Here is a 27,763-nt window from a genome sequence, read left to right as displayed (position 1 = left end):
GAACGGGCAGTCTAAATTCGGCGGAGACACGACGCGCCGTTCCGGAGATATTCGCGCGCGAGCGGAAGCGAGCGCGATCGGCGGGAAACGGCGTCGTCGTGGGAGAAGTCAGGAAGACGACGGCGGTCTGACTTTCGACCTGAATGAATTCGGCGTGCGCGAGCGAAATTCGGCCGAGATCGGACTGGCCGTCTTCGAGAGACGCTCGTACGTACGGACACACAGACAGACAGACAGACAGACACACAGACACCTCTCCTATATATATAGATATATATATATATATATATATATATATATATATATATATATATATATATATATATATATAGATGTGTACTCAGAGTTTCATCATCTCTGATTGCTTCATGCTCATAAATGCATGCATACGTGCACGCGTGCACACACACACACACACACACACACACACACACACACACACACACACCGATACAACATAATGCAGCCACAGCACAAGTGGATAAATATGTCTAGTAATACTTTGCTTCTTGAAATTGGTACAGTACCTACAGCACAGATTCTGCATTTAGATCAATACGAAAGCTGCCAACAGACAGATAAATGACAGACAACAGGTAAACTGGCAGCCAGCCAGTTTTGAAAACCAAACTGGGATCTTAACTGTACAACTAAGCTGTAGTTTGTTTGGTAAAAGTGCGTGTTATATAGACAGCTGATTGTTGCTTTGCATTGTTCCTTTGGAACTAAACTTTATTAGCTTCCATTGTGACAATACGTTTTGCTCAAAATAGTGGTACATAATACTGTTGACAGACAGAAAGCAGGCAAGCAGACAGACAGACAGCAATGCAGCAATGCAATTAATGCAAGAGTGTTACTGCAGAAGATGAGCAGAGTCCAGTATAGTGACTCAGTTGGTAGCTTATTGTCAACTTTTTTGACTCTTAGTCATAATTAGGGACCTCTTGGGTCCTAGTTGTCTTAGAACTTGCTGATTTTTAGCCTATTGTATTGTAGACTGCAGTAATGTCTTGTAAGAAACATATACATAATGACAGGCAGACAGACAAAAGGACATACATACATACAGACAAACATATATTGCAAATGTTTGGGCTGATTGTCTCAGTAAACTCCACATACCACACAGGGAGAGCCAAGGCATCGCTACTCAAATTCGGATGACAGACCAGACATTGTAACACGTGATACATCTTCTGGTATGAGCATTGACCTAGACATGTCTCTTGCCCATCCCTGGGAGCTCGGAGGAATTTTCTTCATTTTCAAAAATAGATGGTCTAGCTTGGAAGCGAAGAGAGGAAAAAAATCAAGAAAGGCTACCAACTGGCAACCAAATAATATTCAAGCCTCTAGTCATCAACACTTCGGTGGGTTGGGTGATGAGAGAGACAAATACCTTCGAATCTGTTCTCTCGGATCTCAATCCTTTGACAAAAATGATCGGAGCATCTCAGCACAATCTATGGATTACTGGCGAAAATATTCAGCGTTCAACTACAACGATGCAATGCTAGAGTAATCCAATGCAAGATGTCATCTTTGGGTAAGTCCATGCAAAAACAAGCTGCACTCATCTCCATTAATGAATGTTGTAGTAATTGGAACCCTCTTTGGGTTCTTTGGTTTTAGTTCTAAGCTTGTTCAGTAGTTGATCTCTGTAGTCTCTAAGTGATTCTGTATAGTGTGACTCATAGTTACATATTGTATGTTGCTAGATTCATGTTTCCAAATATATGTATTGGACAGACAGACAGACAAACAGACAGACACGTAGGGCCTGCGGGCTTGCTTGTTTGTTTTACAGTTTAATGCAAGTGTACTAATTTCAATGTATGAAATATATGTATTGGACAGACAGACAGACAGACAGACAGGCAGGCAGACAGACTGAAAGACAGACAGACAGACAGACAGAAATACGAGAGTCACACATCGCTATTTGAATTCAAATGATAAACCAGTCATTGTGGCTTTTGACGGCGAAATTCTTGCAACGTTGACCTGGATATAGCTCTGGCACCCTTGGAGCTCTGATATTTTTCCAAGTTCATCTGAGTCAGATGGTGCTGCTACAGAGAGAAGAGAAGAGAGGAAGCACGTAAATACACAAAGGAAAATTTATCACGTGGATCAACAGTCAGTTTTATTCCCTTAGTCATAGAAAATTTTGGATGATGAGGTGAAATGGGGAAAACTTTCTGGAAAGGCTGGCCAAGAAGTCACGTAATGAACTTAGTCAACCTAATGCTGCTGAGTTTCTAGACATTTGGAGAAAGAGATTTTCAAGTCAAATTCAAACGTGCAACGCTAAGGTCATAATGAGAAATCTGAGCTCTCACCAATGACATTATCTGTACTGTAGATTGCTCTACTCAGTTTTTCAGTCGCTAAGTTGACTCCGGTTAGTCTGCATTGTTCTCTTTTACGTGTTATATGTTTTTAGAAATGTAGTCCTAGTAAACTCTCGTAGTTGTATTTATAGATGTTGTTTGAAATAAATGTTACTTGACAGACAGACAGACAGACACCTCGGTAACAGTGCCCAAGATTTCAAGTGCTACTGGAGAAGAAGATTCACTGTAGCTCTCCAAAGGTGCAACGCAAAGGTTCTCATCCAGAAGATGAACCGCTCACGAAGCAAAGAAAATGACATTAGTGACATATATAGTGTCCAGTTGCATGCAACCTGAGTTGATAATGTTTTAGAGACCCGTCTGGATCTAATTGATATATAACGGACTTTCGTATCTATAGCTTGTAATAGTTCATATGTATGAAATATAAAGATTTGATAGACAGACAGACAAACAGACAGACAGACAAACAGACAGACAGACAGACAGACAGACATGTATTGCCAGGCAGGCAGGCAGGCAGGTTATTCTATTAGGATACAGTATCTCTACACACTACAATACATGATTTTTTTAATAATTAAAAGAAAGTGCTTCGTAAACAAGTTCAACTATTTCAATGTGTGAAGCACTGAATGTATCTCTCTCTGCTAACTACATTATCCTCCATTAGTCTGTTTGTTGACAAATTAGACACTTTTCTCAAGACAACTTTACTATTGCATTTTTGGAGAGTCACAGAAAAACGTCGTCACCAATATGACATAAACTCTGCAACTCGTCCTCCTTCAATGAGCCCTGCCTTTCTTCCCAGTTCATGGCAGGCAGGCAGACAGGCAGGCAGGCATGCAGACTGACAAATGGCCTGACTTGCAGTATATAATGCAAACATATACACATACATGTGATGACATAACAAGCAGAACTGCTAGAAGGCACTTTTAATACTCGGTATACATAGTCTTAACCCTAGTATAGATTAATTTAACAAGATATTTAAAATGATGTTTACAAAATGCAAATGTCAGCAACCTATCTATAAGGCAATACAAATTCCACAATTCCTTATTCTACACTATGTACGCAAACACTAAACTACGCAATTTCTTTAGCTACAGTACCTGCATGACTATCCTATGTGTACAGCTTGCGCCAGCAACAGAAACAACAGTATAACATACCCCTTTGTCGTAGGCAAAGAATAGAATTTCTTTGCTGCTGATTTTTCATCAGTGTGCAGTGTAGACAAAACATCTGTTAACATTGCTCCCGATCTTCTATCAGTGTGCAATGTAGGCAAAACATAGAAATCTGTTGCTGCTGATTTTCCATCAGTGTTCAGGCTTGTCATTAAACTGAGTTCAACAGGATAATGGTCACTAACCGATAGTGCTTCATCGTGTGTCAGGTTATAAAATTTATCAAACTTGAATATGCCGACACTTCCATTAATAATCAGCGCTTGAAGTTGGTCACCTGCTACGACAATTCGATCGTACGCACAGCTCGATTTAGTAGCAACGTTAGTATCAGCATCCATGTCAATTAACCACGTAAATCGAGAGTCTGTCCAAAGTTGAATTCCTGGCCACTCCCGCAATGGGACATACGAACAATCAGCATTGAAATCACCTAAAATCAGTGAATCGTTAATGCTCCACCTCGCGACAGACTCGTTATAGACATGGACAAGAGCTGAGATTTCGACAGGAGCATTGTCTGGATCAACATGAGAAGAAATCAGAGAAAACTGGCCAACTCCTAGAAAGCAAATATAAATTTAGCATACACTTTGATAAGTTACAAGTGTGCAGATGAACAACACAAGGAAAAATTAAAATTTTAGATTTATCACTATTCACGCAATTTAACAATCCTATTAATTACTAATATACAATAAAAGTTCAAGATTGTATTGTGACATTTAGGAAGTGGTAAATTAGATGATGGATCACTTGCTATGTGTGTAAATAGGTATTGCATACCTGTAATTAAAATAAACGCTGCCAGAACTTTCAACTATAACATTAATTAACAAAACTATTTAGAGATTTAACTTAAGTAAACTCAAATCAAGATTTCACTGCTACAAATATAGGCAATCATAAGCGATTAAGTAGATTACAAAATATCTTACAAGTATTACAGCTGATGTAAATGTGGTAATTATCACGAAACTATACAAGTCTGCATCATGCATATTGCATAGGGCAATCTAGGCAGTTTATTACAACTATAGTGTATTAACTATAACATATTCCAGTGATCTACATACCAGGCTAATTACTGCTTGCTGCAACAATGTATGTTGCATGGAAAGTAAATAAGTTGTTAGCTAGATGAATTTCATATGTGCATACATTAGTTGTGTGACAACCAGCAGAATTATGTCATCATCAGTCATCATCCATCATATTCTATGCATTACCAGTTTAGTACTAGTTATGTTGTTTGCATTTCATGTACGTGTTTATACCAACTAGATAATGGTTAATAAATATTGTGTGAACACACATCATATGCCGTCACTTTAATCGTTTTGTGCTTATCTGTTAATAAATCTTACAGAAATAACTTCACAATAAATAGTACACAATTTGTTGTATGCAGTGCATGCAACAGTGTCAATGCCTAGTTCAATCCAATCCCGTATGTCTTCAAATAGTGGCCGCCCTTGAATGGAAGCCGCCCTCGTTTAGAAGCCTCTAGTAGTCTGTAAAGTGACTGGTCACGCCCATATCACATGCTTTTGATGCTTCCGTATCAATCTCAACGCATTACCTGCCTATCAATTATATTTTTATCAACACAACCTACAGCAATACCATGGTACTTTTCACATGCTTCTCAGCCCATGTATGTCTAGAATGTAGATAACATAATAGTCTTGGCATTTACAGCTAAATGTACCACAGTTGACCACTTCAAATGTGTCCAATTATGTCAACAGAAAGAAAAGTGACGTTCAAGTACTAACTGTTCAAGTACTAACTGTCACCGTGTGAAGTGGAGTACAGTAGTGTGCGTAACATATGCACCCAAATTTCTTATTATTATAAAAAAGAAATTTGTTGAACTGCGAAAAAAGTAATTATAAATCATTATACCTGCCATCCAAAACTGACTCCCTTTCAATAAACGATGCATGGTACTGCTCAAAAGGCTCGCAAAATGACAGCACTTTATTCTAGTCTCGCGTAGCCAGCCCTCCCCTTTCCTATTTTTGATAGGCGAGAAAGGTTTGGCACGGTTGCTTTGAAGTCATAAAGCAACCGCACCAGACCCTCCCGCCTACCAAAATAGAAAAGGAGAGAAGCTGGCTACATGAGACTAAAGGCTGGTTCACAATATGGGACAGAGAGCAATCTGTTCAGTTCCATCAAACCACATCAAAGGCAGGCACCCTTCAAGACGTACAACAGACAGGTTACTTGTTGATGAACGGATAGAATCGATTCTATTTTGTCTGGTCCACTGGAAGTTGACAGACAGAACAGGAAATGATTTGGCACTGTTACCCAATCAGGGAAGCGCAAAACAAGGGATGATGTAACCATGCAGCATGAAAATGGTAATTATCGGAACACAGTACACCTACTGTGAACACAATGGAGAGCTGTCAGTCATATTGTGAACCAGTCATATTGTGAACCAGCCTTAACTTCCTTTATGTCAAAATCGCATTGTAATATCTCCATTGACTTTTCAGAAATCAACGACTGTGCCCTAGTCTCGTATTACCAGACCACTGCAAACCACAAGCAAAAAATTACCCAGAATTCACCCAGAATGGTACTAAAATGATTTCAGAAATACCCTTCTAAAGCCTGGTTCACAATATCAACGCTGACGCTGATGTTGACACTGATGCTGATGCTGAAATAGAAATGAATCCTATTCCAGCATCAGCGTCAGCTTCAACATCAAAGGATGCTGCCTGTGTCAAGGCTGTGTCTTTTGATGTTGACCCTCAGCTGAGAGTCAGCGTCAATATTGTGAACCAGCCTTAAGCCAATCAGCATCTTAGATCCAGAATATTGGCTCTAAATTCTCATTGGCAGTAATTGGTTATGCTAGGTGCACTGAAATCCTCCTGTGCATGTCAGAGGCGCTAAGTGCACGCAGGAGGCGCTAAGTGCACCCCAGAGTCGTGAATACAGACTTGGGGCATGCATGCATCTTAATTTTAGTTTCAACTCCAGTTCTTCAATCTTTTCAAGCTTACAGTCTTAATTTTAGTTCAACTCCAGTTCTTCAATCTTTTCAAGCTTACAGTGACAGAACATGCAAAGCAGCATCAGTAGACCATCACCTTTCAAGGTTTTGACAACTGGTCGAGCGGTTATAGACTAGCTAGTAATCTGCTGCAGAATCAATTAAAGAGCCGTTGTTTCATGCCGTCCACCAAAATTTCACTTCAAATACGGCAGACAGTCTCTTCTTCGTTCTTGAGATCCATGGCAAAATGATATGCTTGTCATGCAAAATTGAAATATAGGGTATCTTTCCATCTCATTATTGAACTCCCTAAAAAGCCTAAGCAGTTACATTACCATGTAGCATAGCTTTTGATAAGTACTGTACTTCCGAAATCATTTTAGTATCGCTTTGAGTCCAGTAGAGTCGAGCGCGAAGTGCGCTCTCTGGTCTGGAAGTTCGAGGCTACATCATTACTACAGTACTGTCTGTTGCCCATAAGTGTGAACTTTGAAAATCATCAATATCTCTGCTGTTTAGTGGACTTTCTCGATGATCTCGGTATGGTTAGAAACCGCTAGGTCTGGCATTTCTGTTTATCAAATTATCTAAGCCTTTCCTGCAAAGAAAACGGAAGAATAATACTTGTGCATATCAAACAAACGGGTGGAGCAATGGCTATTATCCAATTATCTTGTAAAACCAACGGATAGCAACTGGAACCATTCAAGATAATTGGTATATGGTCCAGCTCTTAGTGCTCTAATGAGCACACCTGATGTGACCGCTACTCATTACTCACTTACCTTATGGAGAACAGACAGTAGACAAATAAATCACTTTACCGTTGTTTCTTCCTTGCATCAACACGACAAACGGTTCTCGCTCGAATACATCATGCTCGTCTTGGTAGTGAAAAGAATCGACGATTTGAAAATGTTCTCTCTTATAGAAGAACGCATATTGCTCTTTGCTGGTAGTCCTCCCAAGTCTACGGCTAATGGTGGCGTTGTAAGTGTCCGTTCCGTTGTTGACTAACTCTAGAAGCGTGACGATAGCTGTCTCTCTCTTGTCTCTCACCTCCTGAATGAGGAGAACATCGTACCGCCGTACGATTTGGACAATAACATCCAGAGTTGGAGCATCTGCCAGTTTCGACTGACCAAAAACTTGGATATTAAATGCTCCCAACCGAACCGATGACTGACTAGTCATTCGTGGCAGTAACAAAGCCGTCAACACTGCCAGGCCGATAGTCATCGTTTTTATCGCACAAACACCCACGCAACGGGCGAGTCCTTGGATTCCCGACCTTTAGTGGCGGCCGGAAATGTCACTAGCATTGATTTTACGTTTGTGGAACGTTGGGTGTATCTTGTCTCCAGAAAGTAGAAATACTTTTGACGACGCCATCACTCGCCCAATGAGGGGCAGGTGAGAAAGGCGCGCGTAGGCTCGAGTGTCCAGCCGGTCGTCTTTCCGGAGATAGCGTGCTAGGTCTCCACTGTCTTTTCACATTCAGGAGCTTTAGCTAAACCAGTCCGCTTGCTAAACTTGTCATTGCTACTACGATGAGTGATAAGGTGTGTATCAACTTAATTGTAGTGTAACTAAAGAGTGCATTAATATTACCTATCTAATATTACTAAAGGGTAGTTCACAAATGACCAGACGTCGCATTCTTCTGGCTGTTGATGGCAGTGAGTTTGCTAAGAAAGCATTCGATTGTAAGTGCAAATATTGCAAGCTCTTTCTTGTCTGTTTTCCGCTTTTCTCTTTAATTGTTTTCCAGGTTGTACAGGGTCTGATGTATATGTAGCATGATTATGCTACTGTGTACTTGTCTAGAGCTTCCTGTTTTGCATAAATTTATTTACTCTAAAGATGGTAAATTAGCAGTCACAATAAAACTAGCTGTCTTGTCTTGAAACGTGCAACACTCGACTGAACACCAGATTTTCAAGAATGAGAGACGTTTTACGGTTTACAACCACTAATTGCCAAATAGAATTTATTTTTATAGTAAACATATGCTTGCTGTAATCTTTGTGACAACATGCCTGCATGATACTTTGTAATTAAATATCTGAACTAAGACTGAACTTATGATATCTTTAGTATCTGTGCAGGCTTGATGTCTGTTTGTCTCTAAGTCAGTCTGTTTATACTATATAGCTCTATGTCAGTCTGTTTATACTATTTCTATGTCAGTCTGTTTATACCTTCTGTTTGTCATTTCTAATTGTTTTTGTTAATTATATTGATGATTTTGTCTGATGAACGTATTTGTAATAAATGATTTCAAACTTGTAATTTGTTTTTATAAAAACAATATCCTTTTTGCAGATGTTAATATAATTACTTTATATGGTTCAGAAGATAGTCTTGCATTTTGTAATAATAGCAATAAGAAAAAGCTCGAGAACTGAAGAATTTCAAATCACTGGCTTGAAGCAAGGCTGTGTACACACTCACTCTTACACTGTTTCTTACACTGTTCTTTTTGTAATCTGGCTATGATTTATGGGATATCAGCTGTAGGCAACTCAGGTGTGGAAATCAGTTATCATATCTTGATGGTATAGTCTTTAATCTAAGCAGATTTTGATTACAGAGATTGACCAACATCACAAGAAATCACCAAACTTTAGTAATGCAAATGACAACACTTCTGCAGCCCAGTCAGCAAAGGAAATGAAGAGTCTAGTCGGTAAATAACTTCAACGAACATATGAATGCTTTGGCCTCAATCAACATCAACATCAAGACAACCAAGGTTTTTGCTCAACCTGCTATCAGCAACCTTTTTTTGGATTTCAACATCACTATTTAAACATTTTATTGGAACATGTAGACTGCATCGCTTACCTTGTAAGTATTCTTTTGGCAATTTCTAGCAGTCTGGCAGCCGACCGTCAAAACTGCCAATCTAGAGGTCTGGCACTTCCTGGTGGTAACACTAGCTGCCGACTGCTTCTTTCACAGACCGTATACAGGATAGAAGCAGACGCTACTGCCCTTACAAATTTGCCTCAACTCCGGTTGGCAACGCTGACAATTATGGTGAACAGTAAACTTCCGGTTGGGTGCTCCCACCCCACCAGTTGCTTTGTTCCCCCTCGCCCTAGAGCCTCCATTTAAACCAATCAGCACAGTATAGAAGTGCAAAGCCGGGTTGGGGGGTACTGGAGTCACGCCACTAGTTTTGGCACGAGCATTGAAACATGGGAGTAGGATTCTAGCAGACTTGCGTGGGTGATGACACGAAGATGACGCACCACTAGACTTGGACATTCCAAACTTTAGCAAAACGTTTTCTGCTTGTGACTGCCGGACTGTGCACGCAGAGGCACATCAGAAGCATTGTTATTGCGCATGTACCATTGACACCTGACTGCCAGACCACTAGCCACTTTATTCTTTTTACAGTGCAATTATGAGAAACATGTAGAAAATCAAAAGTAACCAGCACCTATTGCATATGGAGGACTTAACGATTGTGTCTTTATGAGTAAAAACTTGTGGCAAAACAAAACTTGTGGTCTAGATCATGCAGTGGTTAATTGTTTCCACTCTGGTTTAGAGTTGCAAAACATCAGCGAAAGTTCAGGTCAATCTTGAATGTCAATTGGCAAGGTCATATCACAGACGTAACTATATATTTTTATAATCAATCGTATTAGATGGTCAGGTCATGTGCGACAAATGAGCATCACTAGATTACCACGCCAGATCCTGTACAGTGAACTCAGTACCGACGAATGACCACAACACTGTCCACTTGGAAGCTCTAGAGACCAATTGAAAAACCTAAAAGCTACCAACATTGACCCTAAATACCTGAGAAGTAAAAGCAGAAGACAGGAGTCTTTGGCAATTAAGATACAATTTCTTCTGCTGCTAAGGAGTTTGAGTCAAAGAGTTGAAGAAAGAGAGAGGACAAATGATAGATGCACAAGGCTTGTCTTTTAGAACCAAAACCATGCACCTTCCACTTTGAAATACAACATGCAACCACATGTTCTATAAAACAATTGGACTTTTCAGTCATCAAAGGAACATCCACAAAGTCCAAGCTATGATGAACGAAAACTAATCATTCCATTGTAGAAGAAACTGATTTCTTAGTGACAATTAAGGCTCAGTCGACAATAATGACATACTTATATGGTGGCTCCATTAATGAATGAAGGAGAGAGAGGGAAGAGGAGAAAATAGAGAAATAAAGATATACTATAATTTTTATAGGAGAACTATGTCACACTGTATTTATGCAACCTATTAATTTTAAAATCATAGCTAGAAATTTGTAGAACTTTTTGAGACCTTCTTTTTCAAAGTAAGGCATTTGAACTTAAGCAGTGGGTTCAAACATAATTGTCAAGAATATGTTGAGAGAGGAAGCAATTGCAGAACATGTGCAGTGTTTGCTTAAATGGTCAAATGTTATTAGGTGGGTTGAGCTTCTTATTACCACAAGGAAACGGAGCTGATTTGCTTTAGTTGCATTACAAAATAGCATGCAACATTATTTGAAATAGTTATTCCTGTTTCCGTTTGTATTTTGCCTGTACAATGTACCATTTGTGTAACATTATGCTTGTTAAGGCAACAACTCGTTTTGTTGTTTGATTAAGTTGCTATGTATCTAGAGAAATGTACGATTACGTGTCAATTACAAGTAACAGCCTACTATATATGCTGTAGGGTTTAGGTAGGGTGTGTGTGTGTGTGTGTGTGTGTGTGTGTGTGTGTGTGTGTGTGTTTGTGTTTGTGTTTGTGTGTTACTGTGTGTGGTGTCTGTAGCTCAATTGGTTAGAGAGTGCATTTGGGAAATGGAAACATTTGGGACCTTTGGGTCATGAGTTCAAGTACAGGATGTGCAAAGGCGTAATTCCTTTAGGCAAGGAACTCACATACAATTGCCTCTCTCAACTCAGGGGTATAAATGAGTACCTTGTCATTTACTGGGGTGGACAAGACCTCTGGCTTGGCAGAACGTCATGCAGCAGATGGGTACATGTGTGCTTGAGGTTCAGTCCTGAGGCTGCGCCAAAGTCAGTTCCTTGTGGATGGTCTGGCCAAGCACCTAAAATTTAGTAGGGTACGTCACCATGGCTTAAAACTCTGAGTAGTGCTGGAAGCCTCACCTAGAAATAGGCTGGGTGCTATCTTCAGTACCTATCAAAGGGCATGACCATTTGTCCATTTTGTCCATTTGTGTGTTATCTAGTAAAACCTGATGGGACACATGAGATCACTGATAATTTGGCTGTAATAGGTACTTCAAATAGTGAGTTGCAACAGATGGTGAATGCTTTCCATGATGCTTATATGAAATGGGTATGAGGATCAATTCACACTGAAAAATAAAATCCTGAGCATTGGTGCTGAAGAAGCAAACATCTTGATAGCTGGGTGTGTTCTGGAGGATGTTTCTGAATTTGCTATTGGGGCAGCATTGTGGCTAAGTCTGTGGATTGTCACGCAGAGGTTGTTGAATGTATTTAGGAAGCTAAGCAGGACATTTTGTTTTTGGAAACGTAGAGTTTTCACTAACCGAGGATTTAGCAAGAATTGAAAATTGTGAGTCTTTAGGTCTCTAGTGATGCCAGTTTTATTATATTGTTGTGATCGATACAAGACAGTGTCTCGCCAGTACAGTCAGTACCATCAAAATGACAGCTGGAAGAGGGAAGGGATGTTTGCAGGGAGAAGACGACATTTATTAGCATTAGCAAACATAGTTTGGGATGTTTTCCCACACAAGATCCATCATGGATCTAAAGACATTCGTGGTCTTGATGGTCCCAAAGTTGCTACAGAACAATACATTATCTCATATCAGACATCTGTTAATACTAAAGAGTACATGGTTCTTTGTTGGTGTTGGAGGTGAATGCCTGGTGACCTTCACACAAGAAATGCTAATGAGACTGGTTGCAGCAGGTGTTCTACTAATTACTGTTTATCTTCAATCTCATGTACACTCTTACTTTTTTTATAAAGGTCAGCTCACAATTCCAGTTTTTATTAAGTCAACTTGTCATTGTAATAATCTACTGTATTACCTGTGCGTCTGTGTTATTTTATTAAGTTCAATGAGGTTTATTCTACATTATCTGAGTGGCAATTATATTGAATAGTCTACCAATCATGCAGTAACTATATGTACATGCTGCCATTTTGACTCTAACAAAGTGATAATATGATGTCATTACTAAATATGTCAACATCAAACGTTTGATGACGTCATTATATTTGATGACGTCATATTGATAGTTGGCAAAAATTCTGGCTAGAACGCTGCTTGGGCAATCACTCAAATAGATATTTGAAGACTGCCCACTTTTTCATATATGCTCTGTATCTATCTTGGCCATAACAAGACTGAACAAGATTTGAAATCTGCCCAGGAAGAACCAAGTGAAATTCAACATGAAAGATTACAGTGGCTTGGTCACTTAGAACGGATGAAGGGTTTTTTGTCCTCAAAAGTTGTTGCTGAGAAGCAAGTTGCATAATGTGAAAGTCTTCAGCATGGTCCAAAGAACATGTGGGTTGATATCATACAACGAGACCCGGTGTTTTGAATGTTGATCTGTCACAAGCCAGTGCTCGCACTTCCTGGCAGAAAGTTCTGCGATGCTGAAACCAATAGTGAGTATTGGTGGAATTCCAGGTCCAGGTCACTGAGACGCGTGTGTGCGTATGTGTGTGTGTGCACGCGTGTGTGAGTTCAAGTCACAGTGATGGCGAGCTATAGCATGGTTTCCTTGGGCAAGAAACTCACACACAACTGCCTTTCTCGACTCAAGTACAAATGAGTATCTGGTCATTGACTGTGGTGACAAAGGCCCCTGACTGCTACAAAGTTTATCAGCCATGCACTTGGGGTCCCAGTGGGACTTCGGGTGCCCACAGTTGGCATCACAGTCAATGCTGCTGTGAGAACTTGGCTAGGCTCCAGAAGATTACCTAGCACGGCCCATAGCTCTTGTGCACAGGAACCCAGCCATCTGGCTGTGGGCATGACCATGTATAACAGCAGCTTCTTATCTATTTGCTGTTTGTTTGTGTGTGTGTGTGTGTGTGTGTGTGTGTGTGTGTGTGTGTGTGTGTGTGTGTGTGTGTGATTTTGTAAACTTGCAAATACATGAACACAGATGATAATTGTCGACTTGTTGTTACTTTTGTAGTAGGCATTTAAATATGTTTTAGTTTTTAATATTACTGTACTCATCCCTGCTATGTCATTTTTATTTGTCTGTACTCATACCTGCTGTGTCATTTTTGTTTGTAAGCAATCTTTGCGATCTTACATTTAATCATGTGGATAGTCACAAGGCAATTATTACCTCACATGATATTTTGATCATAACTATCTACTATAATGATATGTGGTCTTTATGATATATGATTTTGCACTATAATTTGGCATGGGTCAAATGCACTAAGTATTTGCATAAGGTCAAAATAGCGCAGATTGATCTGCAGACAGTTTGCATAACATGTAAGTTATAGTTCTGTTTTGTGTAGGGTATGTAGAAAATATGTTTCGTCAAGGAGATACTATTCTTCTTGTTCATGCATTCGAGATGCCAATACCTATAATCATTGGATTTGAAGAAAGCGGTAATGTTATTCACTAAAGTTTTGCCTTCATTGAATTTACCTGTTTTATAGTGGTGCTGGGAGAAGGATTTGAAAGGCAAGTTCAGCTTGCACAAGATAATGCTACCAGGCTTCTTCAAGAGTATTTGGCTATGTGCGAATCAAATCAGGTAATATGTAACAAGTTTGTGGGCAGTCAGAATTATTGTTTTTATGCTGCATTTGCTTTCTAATATGGAATAGTGTTTTGTTGTAACTGATTGAATAGTTTCCATGGTCAGTCATCAGTGTTCTCGCCAGTACTGTCAGTACCGTCAAAATGACGGTTGGGAGAGGGAAGGGACGTTTGGAGCGGGGAAACAGCATCTATGGACGGTTGAGAACAAAATTGGAAAACCTTAGCAAACATAGTGTGGGCTGTTTTCCTAAAAGATTCGTCACAAATCTAAAGACATTAGCGGTCTTGATGGTCCCAAAGTTGCTACAGAACAATACATATTCTCATGTCAGACATCTAGTAATCTTAGAGAGTGCATGGTCTCCTTGTTGGTGTTGGAGGCAAATTCCTGTTGACCTTTTACACAAGAGGTGCTAATGAGACTGTGATTTCTACTAATTACTGTTCATCTTCAATCTCATGTTTTGCACACCCTTACTCTTTTGGGTCAGCTCATAATTCCAGTTTTAATTAATTAAGTCAATTTGTCATTGTAATAATCTACTGTATTACCTGTCTGTCTGTCTGTGTTATGTTTATTAAGTTCAATGAGGTTTATTCAACAATATCTGAGTGGCAATTAGATGCTGTCATTCTGACTCTAATAAAGTGATGCCATTACCAAATATGTCAACATCAAACATCTGATGATGTCATTAATTGACGTCATTATATTTGATAACGTCATTGACAGTTGGCAAAAAATCTGGCTAGAACGCTGAGTCATCATGGATATGACAAATAGTGGCACATGTTTTAATTAATTAACTAAGGTTTGAGTGGATAGGCTGTGACCATATTATAGGCTGTGACTGTATTGTTGCAAATAGAAGCCATGCTTATTTTTTGTATAACCCAAATTGGAAGTCAGTCTAATATTTAAGACAGGCTTATATTCAAGACAGGCTCATATGTCATTCGAACATGTTAGGGTATAGACATGACAGCCATATACCACTTGAAAAAGCAAGATTCATTGTCATGAGATGCCAGTTTCAAGAGCATCAGCTGAATTTTGTTATTTTTTGTGTCATTGAATGCTGCACCCACACGACGACATGCCCATGTGCACAGGGCTGCGTGCATACGTGTGCTGCGAGTCTTAAACAAAAGCTCAGCTTCTAAATGCGACCAGCTTGTACACATGCAGCACAAGGTCTTTGATTTTTGGCGAGATCAACTTGTATTTAATGTCAGCTTCTGTTTGCAACAATACGGTATGTGATTCTGAACAGTTGTGGCTGAAGCTATAGATAGATTTTTATTATTGAGGACAATGTAGTAGTGTATGCATTAGCCTCGGTTCCAGGCGCTTTCCTGTGTGTACTACTGCTCATGACAGGTTTATGGGGTCAAAAGTAGGAGGAGTGAGCGGGTAAGCATCTGGGGGCACTGCTAATACAAACAAGTTCAGGGACGTGAAAGCTATTAGATCCAAATTATACCTTTAGTCTAACTGCATTATGTTGCACAATGCAATTGTAATACTATGTAGGTAACTCATCAGTCAGTTTCTTTGAATAGCATCAAAGCAGTCAGGAAAACAGGCTAACCACTGAACGATGCAGTGAACTTCATCTGCAACAACAGCAACGACGTGATCGCGGAATCGACTCTGTTGGAGGGCGTTTCTGCAATGACAGCATCTCTGGAATGCCAAACACAACTCTGACATCACCACGTTGAATCTGTTTGTCTTCAAACAAGCTAGCGCCTAGCTATCATTGCAGCTGTTTCACAGTGTTCTGTCAAGCTTGCTACTTGGTCTCTCATGAGAGAAAGCAATGGCTTGGATGGCAAGAGCAGTCTTCATTACCAATGACCCGCAGTGTTGCACACACTTGGCATCATGTGGAAAATCATAGACTTGCCATAGCCAGTTGGAAAACATGCGAGAACGTTGTCTCTTCGGGCCAGATGACATGCAGAGGTGCTACAACGGCTTCTGAGCTTTGATCACGGATCAGTTTATGTAGTAGAGGGGTAGCTTTGATTTCTAATTCACTCGGGAAGACCTTTATTGCAAGAAACGCTGCAGCTGTCGTAATACAAGCCTAACTCTATGCTTAACAATGTTAATTAGCATGTCTAGAATTGTAACCGTAAACTAAGTGTAGACCAATGAAAACCATTGCTCGGGAGCGAGCGGGAAGTTTATTGGTGCGGAGTGTTTTATATTTAATAGCTTTCCCGCCCTTGAACTCGTCTGTAGTAGAAGTGCACCCAGATGCTTTCCCACTTGCCCTCCTACTTTTGACCTCATATACCTGTCACGTGGAGTAGTACATACAGGAAAGCATCTGGAACCAAGGCTATGTATGCATATGCTGGTCATGTTAGAAATTTTATCAATGCTGTGGATTTGTCATTGAGCCTTTTCTGCTTTTTGATGGTATCACATATAGCAATAGCTCAATTAAATTGAAAAAGCAACAGTGGAAGCTAAACTTATCTCGGTATTACAATTAATACCAAGAGGTTGTGTATTTACATGTAAATGTGGGCTATCATTGCTCACTCCTGCTGTACTAATACAATAGGATGTCACTTGTCTGAACACTAGTTAATCGAACACGTCAGTCTACCGAACAACTTGTACCTCGGACTCACTTTAGCTTTGTGAGCACAATTTGGCAAAACGGTAATGCGCTGAGCATCAAAGTACACTTGTATTTCTCATCTGTGATATGGCAATGTCAAAACACAAAAAAGCCGCACAAGAAGAAGCTAAACAAGTTGTGTTTTGACTTGCCCCTTGGTGTGGTAAGGGTGCTCTAATAATAGTACATTTATAAAGTTACTATTATACCACACTGAGCCTCAGAGTCCCAGATTTTTATGTGGTTGTGTCAAGTAGGCATCAGTTATCTAAACTATTCAGAGTTTTTGAATGGGTTAGAGAATGGAAGTGTTCGGATAAGTGACATCCTCCTGTATAACAATGCCACAGCCCATTTTATGACACAATATTTCAAGCACATTATGTTCTGTACTTATTTAATTAAGTAAGTTTCTTATTTGACTTTAGCTAATTAAGTCTCTTAAAGTTCTACCAATAGGTGTTTGCATGATAGGCCTTCTATCTATTGTATTTGTAGGAATGATCGTAGGTCTTTAGAGTATGGCACATTAGACACTGGAAGATTCTACTCAATTGAACAGAATCTAATGTTGATGGAAACTGGTAGAGTGATCTTGGTTGTGCAATTTCCTTATCTTTAAAGTCTGTATCCAAACAAGATGTAGACAAATTCTGTAGCAACAGTACTGCCTTCAAAGTCAAAAGTATTTATATAAAGTATTTATATTTATATATCCATAAGTCTTCATCTTAAATTGGCTGACCTCTGTGGGAAGTGCAAAGTGCAAGTAAATGAGGATGTGTGGTGCCCTCTACCAATTAAGTACTACCAGAATTATGAGAGCTGGCATAGTTCAAAAGAGCTATTTGTCTTCTGTAGATTTTGGTGTCATTGAATGCTCCTACCTATTTTACCAACTTCTACCGGTCTGATACGGGTCAAACAAATTGCTGCTCGTGTGTTGACTATGATTGATAATCTGGAGTTTAGGTTTCTATACATTGTATTGACTGTTGAAACTTTTTGGTGTTAGTGCAACATCTTTAAATCTTAATTAGTTAACCAAAATTACACCGTGTCATCTCAAGGTATCTAGCCAGTCTGTGAGTTAAATATTGTACTTTTTTGTAGGTTTTCTCTAACTATTGTGTTGAAGCTTTAATGAATAAGTATGGTTCTGCTTGAATGTGTTCAATGTATTGTGGCTTGCCAATGTTACTTGAAATATAATAAGTTGTTTGCAATTCTCAAATTTAATCTTATGATTTTGGAATTATAGAATATGTATTGTAGTCTTTCAAAGTGCTGTCATATATTGTGAAGGCATAGTGTTTGCGTAATTTTGCAGACAAATGCATTATTAATTAAGACTTAATATCAAGAAGACATGTATATGCAGTAGTTAGAGTCTTTTGAAAATTGAATGAGCAATGTGTTTTGCTCTTCAGCCTGCAGTTTTTGCAGCTCTGCTAGATAGTACTTGTGTTTTTGTGGTTGTTACATTTGTCTTCTGCACATGCACATATAGCCATCTAGCTTATTGCAGATGACTGTATCACGTACTTGTCAATCTAGCTATTTTTTACATTTAAGTATCGAGTGTATTGCAAACTAGAAATGTTACAGTTGTTCAGTGTATTTTTGGATGCTTGCGATTGCCATTATACATCACTACTAGAAACAGTTGTAGTTTGAGGTAGAGATTGCAGTATATAACTAACACTGAATGTGTTTTGTTTTATTACTTGCTTGCGTGAAGTTAGGATGGAAATGGCAATTGACAGCAGGACGACTGCCTGTTGCATAACCATGGCGTATCTTTTGAGCAAACAAACTGAATTTAAATATGATACAACTTTCCAGAAAGACATCACTAAAATATAATGGACTTTTATGATAGCGAAATTGTATGACGTGATCGGTTGTAGTCATAGGTAGGCAGAACAGCAATTTGGTGGGTGTTCATGTGCAACCCAAGTTATTTCTATTGCTAACTGTTGCTATATAGATCTAATTGTAATGTCCACTTAGATTTCTTGCCAAGCAATTATTGAGAATATGGAAGGGTCTGCAGGTAATGTCATTTGTCGAGTAGCTAGAGATCGAAGCGCTGACTTGATTGTAATGGGGTGCCGAGGCCAAGGATTACTTCGTCGAACTTTTCTGGGCAGTGTGAGCGACTATGTCATCCACCATGCACATTTGCCTGTGAGTGTTGTTCCACCAAAACAGTGAATGGGAGGAAGTTGTGAGACTGGACATCATGGTTTTGAAATGTTGTGTAAGACAGGTGCTTGTGCTTTTGTTCTAATTGTACTGACTGAGTGGTTAACATTCATTACGAAGTACCACAGCAACTCTGTGGTTGTATAGTATCAGTCAGATAGCTGCAGTATTGCTTGGCATTGTCTTACAGTTTGTATTTGTTGGTGGTCTCCTTTAAAACTTTCAAGCAGCTTGAGACGAGCAGTTCAGAAGCAGAGCTGATTTCGGAAGTAGTTGCTCTTGAGACCAATAGGGTCTTACTTTTCCTTTTGCAACATTGCCTTGACTTGACTTGTTGTAAGATCAGATGATGCAGGCTTTGCTCTTTTCAAATAATCAGATTAGTTTCAAAGAGAACTACTAACAGTAGTATAACTGTTTCGAAAAGACAAATTTGGATGTTTTACTTTAGCGTTTGGCTATATCGGGGTTTTGTAGACTGGTATTTGCTCTTCCAAGCTCTTCAGGGAGAAGTCATTTAAGGGCATCTAAAATTTTAGTATTACAAATGCATGCGAATTATAGTAGATGTAGTCAACAGTAGGATGAGGTGTAATATGTTAGAAATTCTTGCCTTGTTTGTGTAGAGTCTTGTTGGTATGCTTGTATGTTACGTCTTGTGTTGCTGTTGCGAGGGAAGTGCAACTGTAATTGTGTTGCAATAATATATATATATATATATATATATATATATATATATATATATATATATATATATATATACTAGCCCACCATCCCGTTCTCTGCACAGGCAGATTAGATTATTAGGTGTTAGTAAATTAATTTATTGTACACACACACACACACACACACACACACACACACACACACACACACACACACACACACACACACACACACACACACACACACACACACACACACACACACACAACACCTGGACCAGGACCTGGAAGTAGGCCATTGTGATGATGATGCCTTCCATCTTGTGGACTCTGGCCATGAAAACGGCCTGAACTAATGACTCAATGTTCCCCTGTTATATCGAATTGCATCACACTTGTGACATGCTATGTCTTGTATTGAGGTCTTCTGAAGGATCTAGCAGAAGTGTTGCAGACGTAAAAAGCTATTTATTGCTCAGCTGACTGGTCAGAATTGAACGTCACAATGTTAAAAGGTTTAATAGTGCAGGCGAGGCATTACTCCATAGGGAGCGATCTCTGGCTATTTAATTTAACCCGTTCTTTCATCAATGTGGAAACGTTTCATGTCCGACTTAACTTTGTCTTGCCAACGCAGTTTTGGTCCACGCACTGGACGTCTATTTGGCAATGAGCCTAAAAGAATTTTCTTTGGGATTTGTTCCTCTGTCATTCTTGCCAAATGTCCAAGCCATCGTAGGCTTCGAGATGAAACGATATTTTTTAATGTTTCAGGCATCTCAAACTTTGACCTTACTTGATCATTAGTAATATGGCTGGACCACTTCATTGTTTTAGACACGCCTAGGATATTCCTAAGGCACCTGTTATGAAAATTAAATTCCAAGAACTATCGTCTTGTAAATTAGTCTCTTTGTTTCAATAGACTGTCCATAAAGATTGAAAATCACAAATTCCAAAAGCTCTGGAAGCTCTGCCAATCCTATCTTTTATATCCCTGTTAACTTCAACGTGACATTCCCAAGTATTTAAGGTCGCTAACAACTTGTATGGCGTCGTCTTTGATGATAATAGGCATCGACTCCCACTAATCCTCTGATTTCACTCCAGCCACTAACAGCTTGGTTTTCTGGATACTCATTTTCCGTTCCCATTCTTCTGCTATCAAGATTATGAGCTGCCTCTTCTATGCCTGCTCTTATTGTGCTCACTACAACACACACACACACACACACACACACACACACACACACACACACACACACACACACACACACACACACACACACACACACACACACACACACACTTCTATATGAGAATTCTGTCCAGCTGCTAATTCTTAAGAACGGAGTAAAAATGCATGTGAACGAGATATCTCATTCACATGCATTTTTTCTTTTCTCCACGCCCAGGGCGTTATTACCGGCGTGTGTTAACTATACATTAAGTTATGAGAATTCTGCCCGTGGCTGCTGAATGAGATATACTTTCGTGAACAACGTTAGATTAATTTACTAACAACTATTAGCCAATCATAACTGCCCGTGCGGAGAACGGGATGGTGAGCTTCTCTAGATATCTACAGGTGAGCTGTTATTATTATTTGTGTACGCGCGTATCTCCGCCGCCCCGAGTTCGATCTCCGCCGAATTTCGCTCTTGCACGCCGAACCTGGAAACGCCGACGGTGACGTGACTGGGATTTTTTAGAGAGCACGGTGTCGAAGGTCGTCTCCTCTAGCTAGCTAGGGTCGACCCCGCGTAACAGTTCTCGACGACGCGAACGCTTACACCTTTCCGTTCATTCCAACACACGCCCGCACCAATCCCGTGTGGACTGTACAGTAGGCGTCGCCTAAGTAGAATTCATTTCCACTTAAGTAGAATTCATTTCCACTTAAGTAGAATTCGTTTCCACTTAAGTAGAATTCGTTTCCACTTAAGTAGAATTCGTTTCCACTTAAGTAGAATTCATTTCCACTTAAGTAGAATTCATTCCACTTGAGTAGTAATCAGTTGACTTTAGTAAAAATGATTCTACTTAAGTAGAATTCAGTGGTCTATTTTCACTAAAGTAGAATTCGTTTCCACTTAAGTGGAATTCAATTCAACTGAAGTGGAAATAACAAATTTCACTTGAGTAGAAATGGATTTCTACTTCAGTAGAAGTGCTGATTTCTACTTCAGTAGAAATGAATTCCACTTAAGTGGAAATGAATTCCACTTAAGTAGAATTGAATTTCACTTAAGTAGAATTGAATTTCACTTAAGTAGAATTGCGAATTATGGCACAAGTGGCGCGCCGTAGTCGCCGTCCTTCGCAACGCTTCCGGCGATTGACGATCTCTGGCTGATTGGAGCCGTTCTTCCAGCGCTAGCGTTTTCCTTCAAATTCTGATTGCATTTGCACCGAATCCGACCTACGCGTTTCCGGCACCGAGCGGTACACGGAGAGAGTGCCGATTTCTACCGAAAAACGCGAGATGAGCAGGATTCGAATGTATTCAGCATGTGGGGCAAGCACTAGGCGGGTGAGTAAGTAACTGCACGTGACTTCGAAGATTTTGCCGCCCGGATATTTATTTACAACTACTCTGAAGAAATTTGTGCGGGAGAAAAATTCGTGCGATTTTGTGCGATCACAAGCCCATCGCACAAAATATATTCCACATATATTTTCCCTTGCGCATGATCTTATCTAGTGCGCGTGGCCTTATTGTCACAAATTAATTCCGCACAAGTAGCGATATTTCTAGCTAGAAAAAGCACAATTTTTCTCCCGCAAATTTCTTCTTTCAGGGTATTTTCAATAATCAATAATCTAATCAGCCCGGGCGAAGAACAGGATTTCATTTTCTTCTCAATCCAACCCACTTCTACTCGCACTCGAATTTCTCTAGCTAGAACGACGCATCGGAGTTATTCGGATCTTCACCAAATTTAAACTGCCCATTCCTGACCTCAGATGGTACGTGTTGTTTATTACCGCGGTGACGTCGATAACAGCAAGATATTTGGCGAGAAGTAACTGCACGTGACTTCAACATTTTGCTGCCGGCATGGATAAGTAACTCGTTGCTAGTTTTTTTAAAACGGAACACTCGGTTACATTTTCATTGATCTTCAACGGAATATTAGCTAACAATCAATAATCTAGTCAGCCCGGCGAAGAACGGGATCTGTAACGGCAGTATTTCCTCGGAAACGCCGCTTTTGAATAAACGCCGCAGGCTCTCGCTACTAACTTGAATGAATAGAGAAGCACATTAGAGTGCTAAACTCTCGGTCGGGATATGTAATCACATATATATCTCGTCACGTGATAATGTTCTGGATAGTGAGGTTTAGCCCAACCCACTCGTCTCAGCTACGGTTTCCAGTGCATTAGTTTAGCTAGATAGACAAAGTGTAAAGCGTCTCCAGACTTACTGTTCGTATGTATACTTACAGGTCATGCAGTCGCTTCGTCCGATAAACAGACGCGCTGTCATGGACAATGCACGTTCCTCTTCGCAAATTCCGGTAGAGCGCCAAATTTCGACAACACTAGTAGTGATTTTTGCAACAACTCCGCGGCCGCTCAGCTACGCACACCGAAAATTCAAGCTGTCAGACTGCAGGACCACTATGCAGAAACACTGTGGAACAAGCAATATGTTACAAGTCAGGTGCAGCTAGCTATACCTACACGTACACCGCATGGCGCCCGAATCCACAACTTCGCTCTCTAAACGCCTGGTTGTTGGTGGGAAAACATTCACGTGCAAGTCTAGACTAGGCGTTGTTTCTATGTGCTAAACCCTTATGTAAAGCAAAGGACTAAACGCCATGAACAGGATGGACGCCCGATGGCCGACTTCTCGCTAGCAACTACTGTGCCAAACAAAGAGAGGTGGAGCCTCATGATGACACCACGTTCGTTATTGGTCGGTGTGACCGTCTATTGGTCGGAATACTAGCTTCATTTGTATCTGCGCTAATCGTGTGTATAAATACGGTCGTACGGTCGTACGGTTGTTGGTCAGACGACTACTATACCCTTAGCCCGGATATCCGGGCCTCGGGTAATGAACGCCGCAGGACAGGTAATTGATATTCATTAAACATACCTCGCGTATGCTTGACACATGCCTAGTCGTCTGAACCGCACAGCTGAAGAGAAGCTCTCGATACGAGACTGCCCATACACTTAATTAGAGTAGTACAGTACGCAGCGCTTCAGGGAGAACGAGACTAGAGGGTAGGTACTACAGTATTTCCCGCGCAATTATCCGGTTGGGGCAACCAATTATCCGAGTCAGTCAACCAATTATCCGATTGGGACAACCAATTATCCGACTCAGCCAATCAATTATCCGGTTGGGGCAACAAATTATCCGACTTAGCCAATCAATTATCCGCTTGGGGCAACCAATTATCCAACTAGTAATTTCAATTAGGAGCAGTGTAGTTAGAGAAGCGCTGTTTCGTACCTAACAGATTACCGAATGCGTCAATAATTCAGTCATTGCTGGGCATAGCAGTAGTGCTTCTTGCGTCGTATAATGCTTGGTACTGATGTTGTCCCCGTTTCTCCTGCTACCATCAAACGCGGAGGAAAATCCATCAGCAACGAAGTAAGATCTTTGCTTATAAACGCGCATCAGCGGGGACTATCTTACCGAGAAATGGTAGTCCTCTACGGCGTTAGAGAAGATACCGCTTATCGAATTTGCAGCCAACGCCAATATACCACCAAACGACGAGGAGGACCGAGGGGCACAAAATTCAACCAGGAAGCTGTAGAATTTTTGTTGAGTTCAATCGAAGATTGCCCAGACCTGACTCTAGCAGAAATGCAAACCTTACTATTACAGCAGAAGTCTCTAGAGATATCAAAGTCTACCATCGTTAGGAAGTTGGAAGGCCAGCTCATCACCTTAAAAAGATGGAACTGGTTCCAGAGAGAAGAAATTCTCTAGAAAATAAAGATGCAAGAAAAAGGCACGCAGAATGGTTGCAAAGGGAGCATGAGCAAGGAGCCAGATTCTGTTACGTGGTGAGTGTGGGTATGGCATGTACACAGCTAGAACACGAGGTAGGTCTGTGAGAGGTCTTCCTGCCAAAAGAGTAGCTGACAATCAACGAACACCCAATATTACGTTAATGTGTGCCATTTGCCCTGGTCTAGGAGTCATACATAGTACAACAATTGTAGGTGGAGCTAGACAAGATTAATTTGACCAGTTTGTAAGATCACTCTTTGAATGTGACTTTGGTGAATCAATGGTACCTGGTCTTGGCCGGAATCGGTACATAGTCTTTGACAATGCCCCATGCCATCGCGGTGTGGAAGCAAGAGTTAGAGAAGATATGCCAGAGGACTGCAAACTTGTTCGTCTTCCTCCCTATAGCTGCACCCTCAATTGATCGAGAACTGCTTTCAGAATCTAAAGGCTCATATAAAGAGAAAGTTGAGCGAACACGGTCCTGTTGTTGCAATGGAGGGTCAGACTCTTGTCACCGCAAGACGGCAACTTCTGCTACGTTTGAGTCCTGACGCACTCAAAGAAGTAACAGGGGCTTCAACTCTGAACGCTTTCTATCATGTACTTACTGTCAAAGCTGCACAAGCAGCAAGATTAGAAGATATGTAGAACATTCTTAATATATACTACGTATTGTTGTCTGTTTGTTTTGTGTATGTGCATGTTCTTGTCTGTATAAGTACTGTATGTAGTCTCTCGTTTGTGAGGGACCTGTACCTACTAGCTAGTGGTACCAAGTGAAACATAAACACATGTTAATCGCTAAAGTAAATGTTATGTCTACAGTATTTTAGTAGAACCATCACAATGACAGTCATGATGTTACTGACAGATTGAGCTAGGTGAGCAGAACAGAAGTATATAACTAGACTACAGTAGATGTCTGCCTCTACAAATGCTCGCACGCAGTAGACATGCAGTGACACGTACTCTTGCAAGATTTTACGTCCATGGTTGCAGCCTCCATGCATCACATAGCAGCAAAAACATAAGACATCAAAACTTCTAGGCTAACACCAGGCGTTGCACGTACACGAGTCGCTTGTGTGTGGTCTTCAGCTCGTAGTTACATTAGAGCTTATATCGTCATGAATAGTGGCGTTTTGGCTGCAGTACCGTGCAATAAATGCTAGGAGATCTCCATTCATGCGGCAGACCTCAGAGTATTCTCCAGCTCGCTAGGCGATGCTTCAGAACCGGATGAACGCGCGAGGCGACAAGTGTCACTGTCGGTGGTGCAGCGGTTCCTCCTCTCAAGTCAATGAGGTTGTTGCGAAAAGGTCTGCTAAAAAAGACGGCAGAGCAGAGCTGTTCAGTTGCGGAAACAGCCGGATCGATCGTGACATAGCGTTTCCCACGGTGCTACAACAATCTGCCTGCGAATGAGAGAGTTTCGACTGTGAGTCATAGCGCTGAACAACAAGCGACGCACCGTGAGAGTCTGATTTGCGAAATACAGTTGGCAGAACGAAATCGGATAATTGGTTGTCGCAACCGGATAATTGATTGACTGAATCTGATAATTGGTTACCCCAACCGGATAATTGCGCGGGAAATACTGTAGTAGGTAGACGAACCTCGAGTGGCGAAAAAAGACAATCAGCCTCAAGACGAATTGGTGTACGTGTACACGGAAAAAGGGAGAAATAAAGATCAACCTAGCCTCGTACCCAGGCCCTCTTGCGCGCCCGGAGAAGTATTCGCATGCGCGCATAAATTAGAGGTTTCACCTCGTGATTCATAATTGCGAAACTTCCTGGGTCTGGTGAGTCTGGATGTTTATTACAGGGTCAACTCGCGTGATGGTCATCACGTAGTACCATTTAGCCTGTGAGTCATAACTGCGCTAACCGTAACAACTTCCTTGGTCTAGGGGCTACGGACCGCTAAAGTAGGGTCAACTCTTACCGCCAATACACCGTACGTCACCTTGACCATTTGAATGGCATTCGCATCCGCGCTAGCTTGCCATCTGAATCTCAGGCTCCTTGTGTGAGGGAATGGCCTACTGTTACTTTTCGATATCCTCAGTCTCTGTCCCCCACTAGTGAACTATGACTCTACGGTGAAATAATTCGCATGCACAACGTATGACGTCTCACCTTAATTCACAGCGTGTCGAGTGACATAATAGCTCACCCGAGGCAGGCGGTTGCTACGCGTGCTAGCTAAGAGATCGTCAGGCGTTAGTCACTCTTTTTCAGCCCAATTATCGCGTGCGGGCACCGCCCCTGTCTGCTCTTCTCGTGCGCGTTACGAGGGGCTGTGCAAGAGACTAGGTCCAGCCTTTCGAAACGAATGAACGCCGCGGCGTTCTTTCAAGGAAATACGGTACTTTTGGATACTTGATACCTCGAAGAACAAAATATAATTAAACGGGATAGATAGACAACATAAATTTGCATACGACGTTAATTGAATTAATTAACTAATAATCTAATCTGTGCCCGTGCGGAGAACGGGCTATTTAGCTAGTGTATAAATATGTCTTTATTTTAATTTTGCATGCCATACTGACTGTGACTCCACTTGGCTGAAAAGAACCGTTTCAAGGAAACGTCCTGATCCGCAAAGTTGTTTGGCCTTAGAGTGCAAGTTCGAATTGCCGCTTGTTTGCAGCCATGTCTACATTCACGTAATGGATGCACGAGGATGCATGTAGGATGCATGAGGATGCATGAGGATGCATGTGTAGGATGCACGAGGATGCATGATTATGCATGTAGGATGCATGAGGATGCATGTAGGATGCATGAGGATGCATCTAGCGTTCAATTAGATTGTCTGCTTTGCAAAACTTAGGAATCAGTGTGGTTTCGCGGTTACGTTCAGTCTTACATTTGCGCGGTCTGACGCTCACAGCTCGATCGACG

The 27,763-nt window shown here is 40.8% G+C and overlaps 2 protein-coding genes across 3 annotated transcripts; one reads left to right on the top strand and one right to left on the bottom strand.

The window, feature by feature from the left end:
* Nucleotides 1-1,103: 1,103 nt before the first annotated feature.
* LOC134180217 (deoxyribonuclease-1-like) lies at nt 1,104-7,820 on the bottom strand. Of its 2 annotated transcripts, XM_062647321.1 has the most exons (3): nt 7,403-7,820; nt 3,542-4,121; nt 1,104-2,075 (listed from the first exon to the last, which is right to left on the bottom strand). In XM_062647321.1, exons 1-3 carry the CDS (start codon nt 7,815-7,817, stop codon nt 2,063-2,065), a joined length of 1,008 nt encoding a protein of 335 aa, XP_062503305.1. In that variant the 5' UTR covers nt 7,818-7,820; the 3' UTR covers nt 1,104-2,062. The 2 variants fall into 2 exon arrangements, with proteins under 2 accessions (XP_062503305.1, XP_062503304.1); XM_062647320.1 differs by lacking the exon at nt 1,104-2,075 and having other exon boundaries at nt 3,287-4,121.
* Nucleotides 7,821-8,049: 229 nt separating this feature from the next.
* Nucleotides 8,050-19,439, top strand: LOC134180140 (universal stress protein Slr1101-like). The gene is made up of 5 exons (XM_062647230.1): nt 8,050-8,140; nt 8,209-8,284; nt 14,097-14,192; nt 14,244-14,341; nt 19,002-19,439. The coding sequence occupies exons 1-5, from the start codon at nt 8,129-8,131 to the stop codon at nt 19,203-19,205; spliced, it is 486 nt and encodes a 161-aa protein (XP_062503214.1). The 5' UTR covers nt 8,050-8,128; the 3' UTR covers nt 19,206-19,439.
* The last annotated feature ends 8,324 nt before the right edge of the window (nt 19,440-27,763 follow it).

The sequence above is a fragment of the Corticium candelabrum genome, chromosome 5 (assembly GCF_963422355.1).
Source record: "Corticium candelabrum chromosome 5, ooCorCand1.1, whole genome shotgun sequence".
In the NCBI taxonomy this organism is placed as follows: domain Eukaryota; kingdom Metazoa; phylum Porifera; class Homoscleromorpha; order Homosclerophorida; family Plakinidae; genus Corticium; species Corticium candelabrum.
This window is presented reverse-complemented; position numbering and strand designations above follow the sequence as displayed.

Bases quoted from the DNA above. Each gene is read 5' to 3' on its own strand.
- LOC134180217 (XM_062647320.1), bottom strand. From the start codon at position 7,817: ATGACTATCGGCCTGGCAGTGTTGACGGCTTTGTTACTGCCACGAATG. The intron at 4,122-7,402 runs GTAAAGTGATTT...TTTGCTTTCTAG, and splicing joins GATGCAAGGAAGAAACAACG to GAGTTGGCCAGTTTTCTCTG.
- LOC134180140 (XM_062647230.1), top strand. The intron at 8,285-14,096 runs GTAAGTGCAAAT...TGTTTTGTGTAG, and splicing joins TGCTAAGAAAGCATTCGATT to GGTATGTAGAAAATATGTTT. The intron at 14,342-19,001 runs GTAATATGTAAC...ATGTCCACTTAG, and splicing joins CTATGTGCGAATCAAATCAG to ATTTCTTGCCAAGCAATTAT.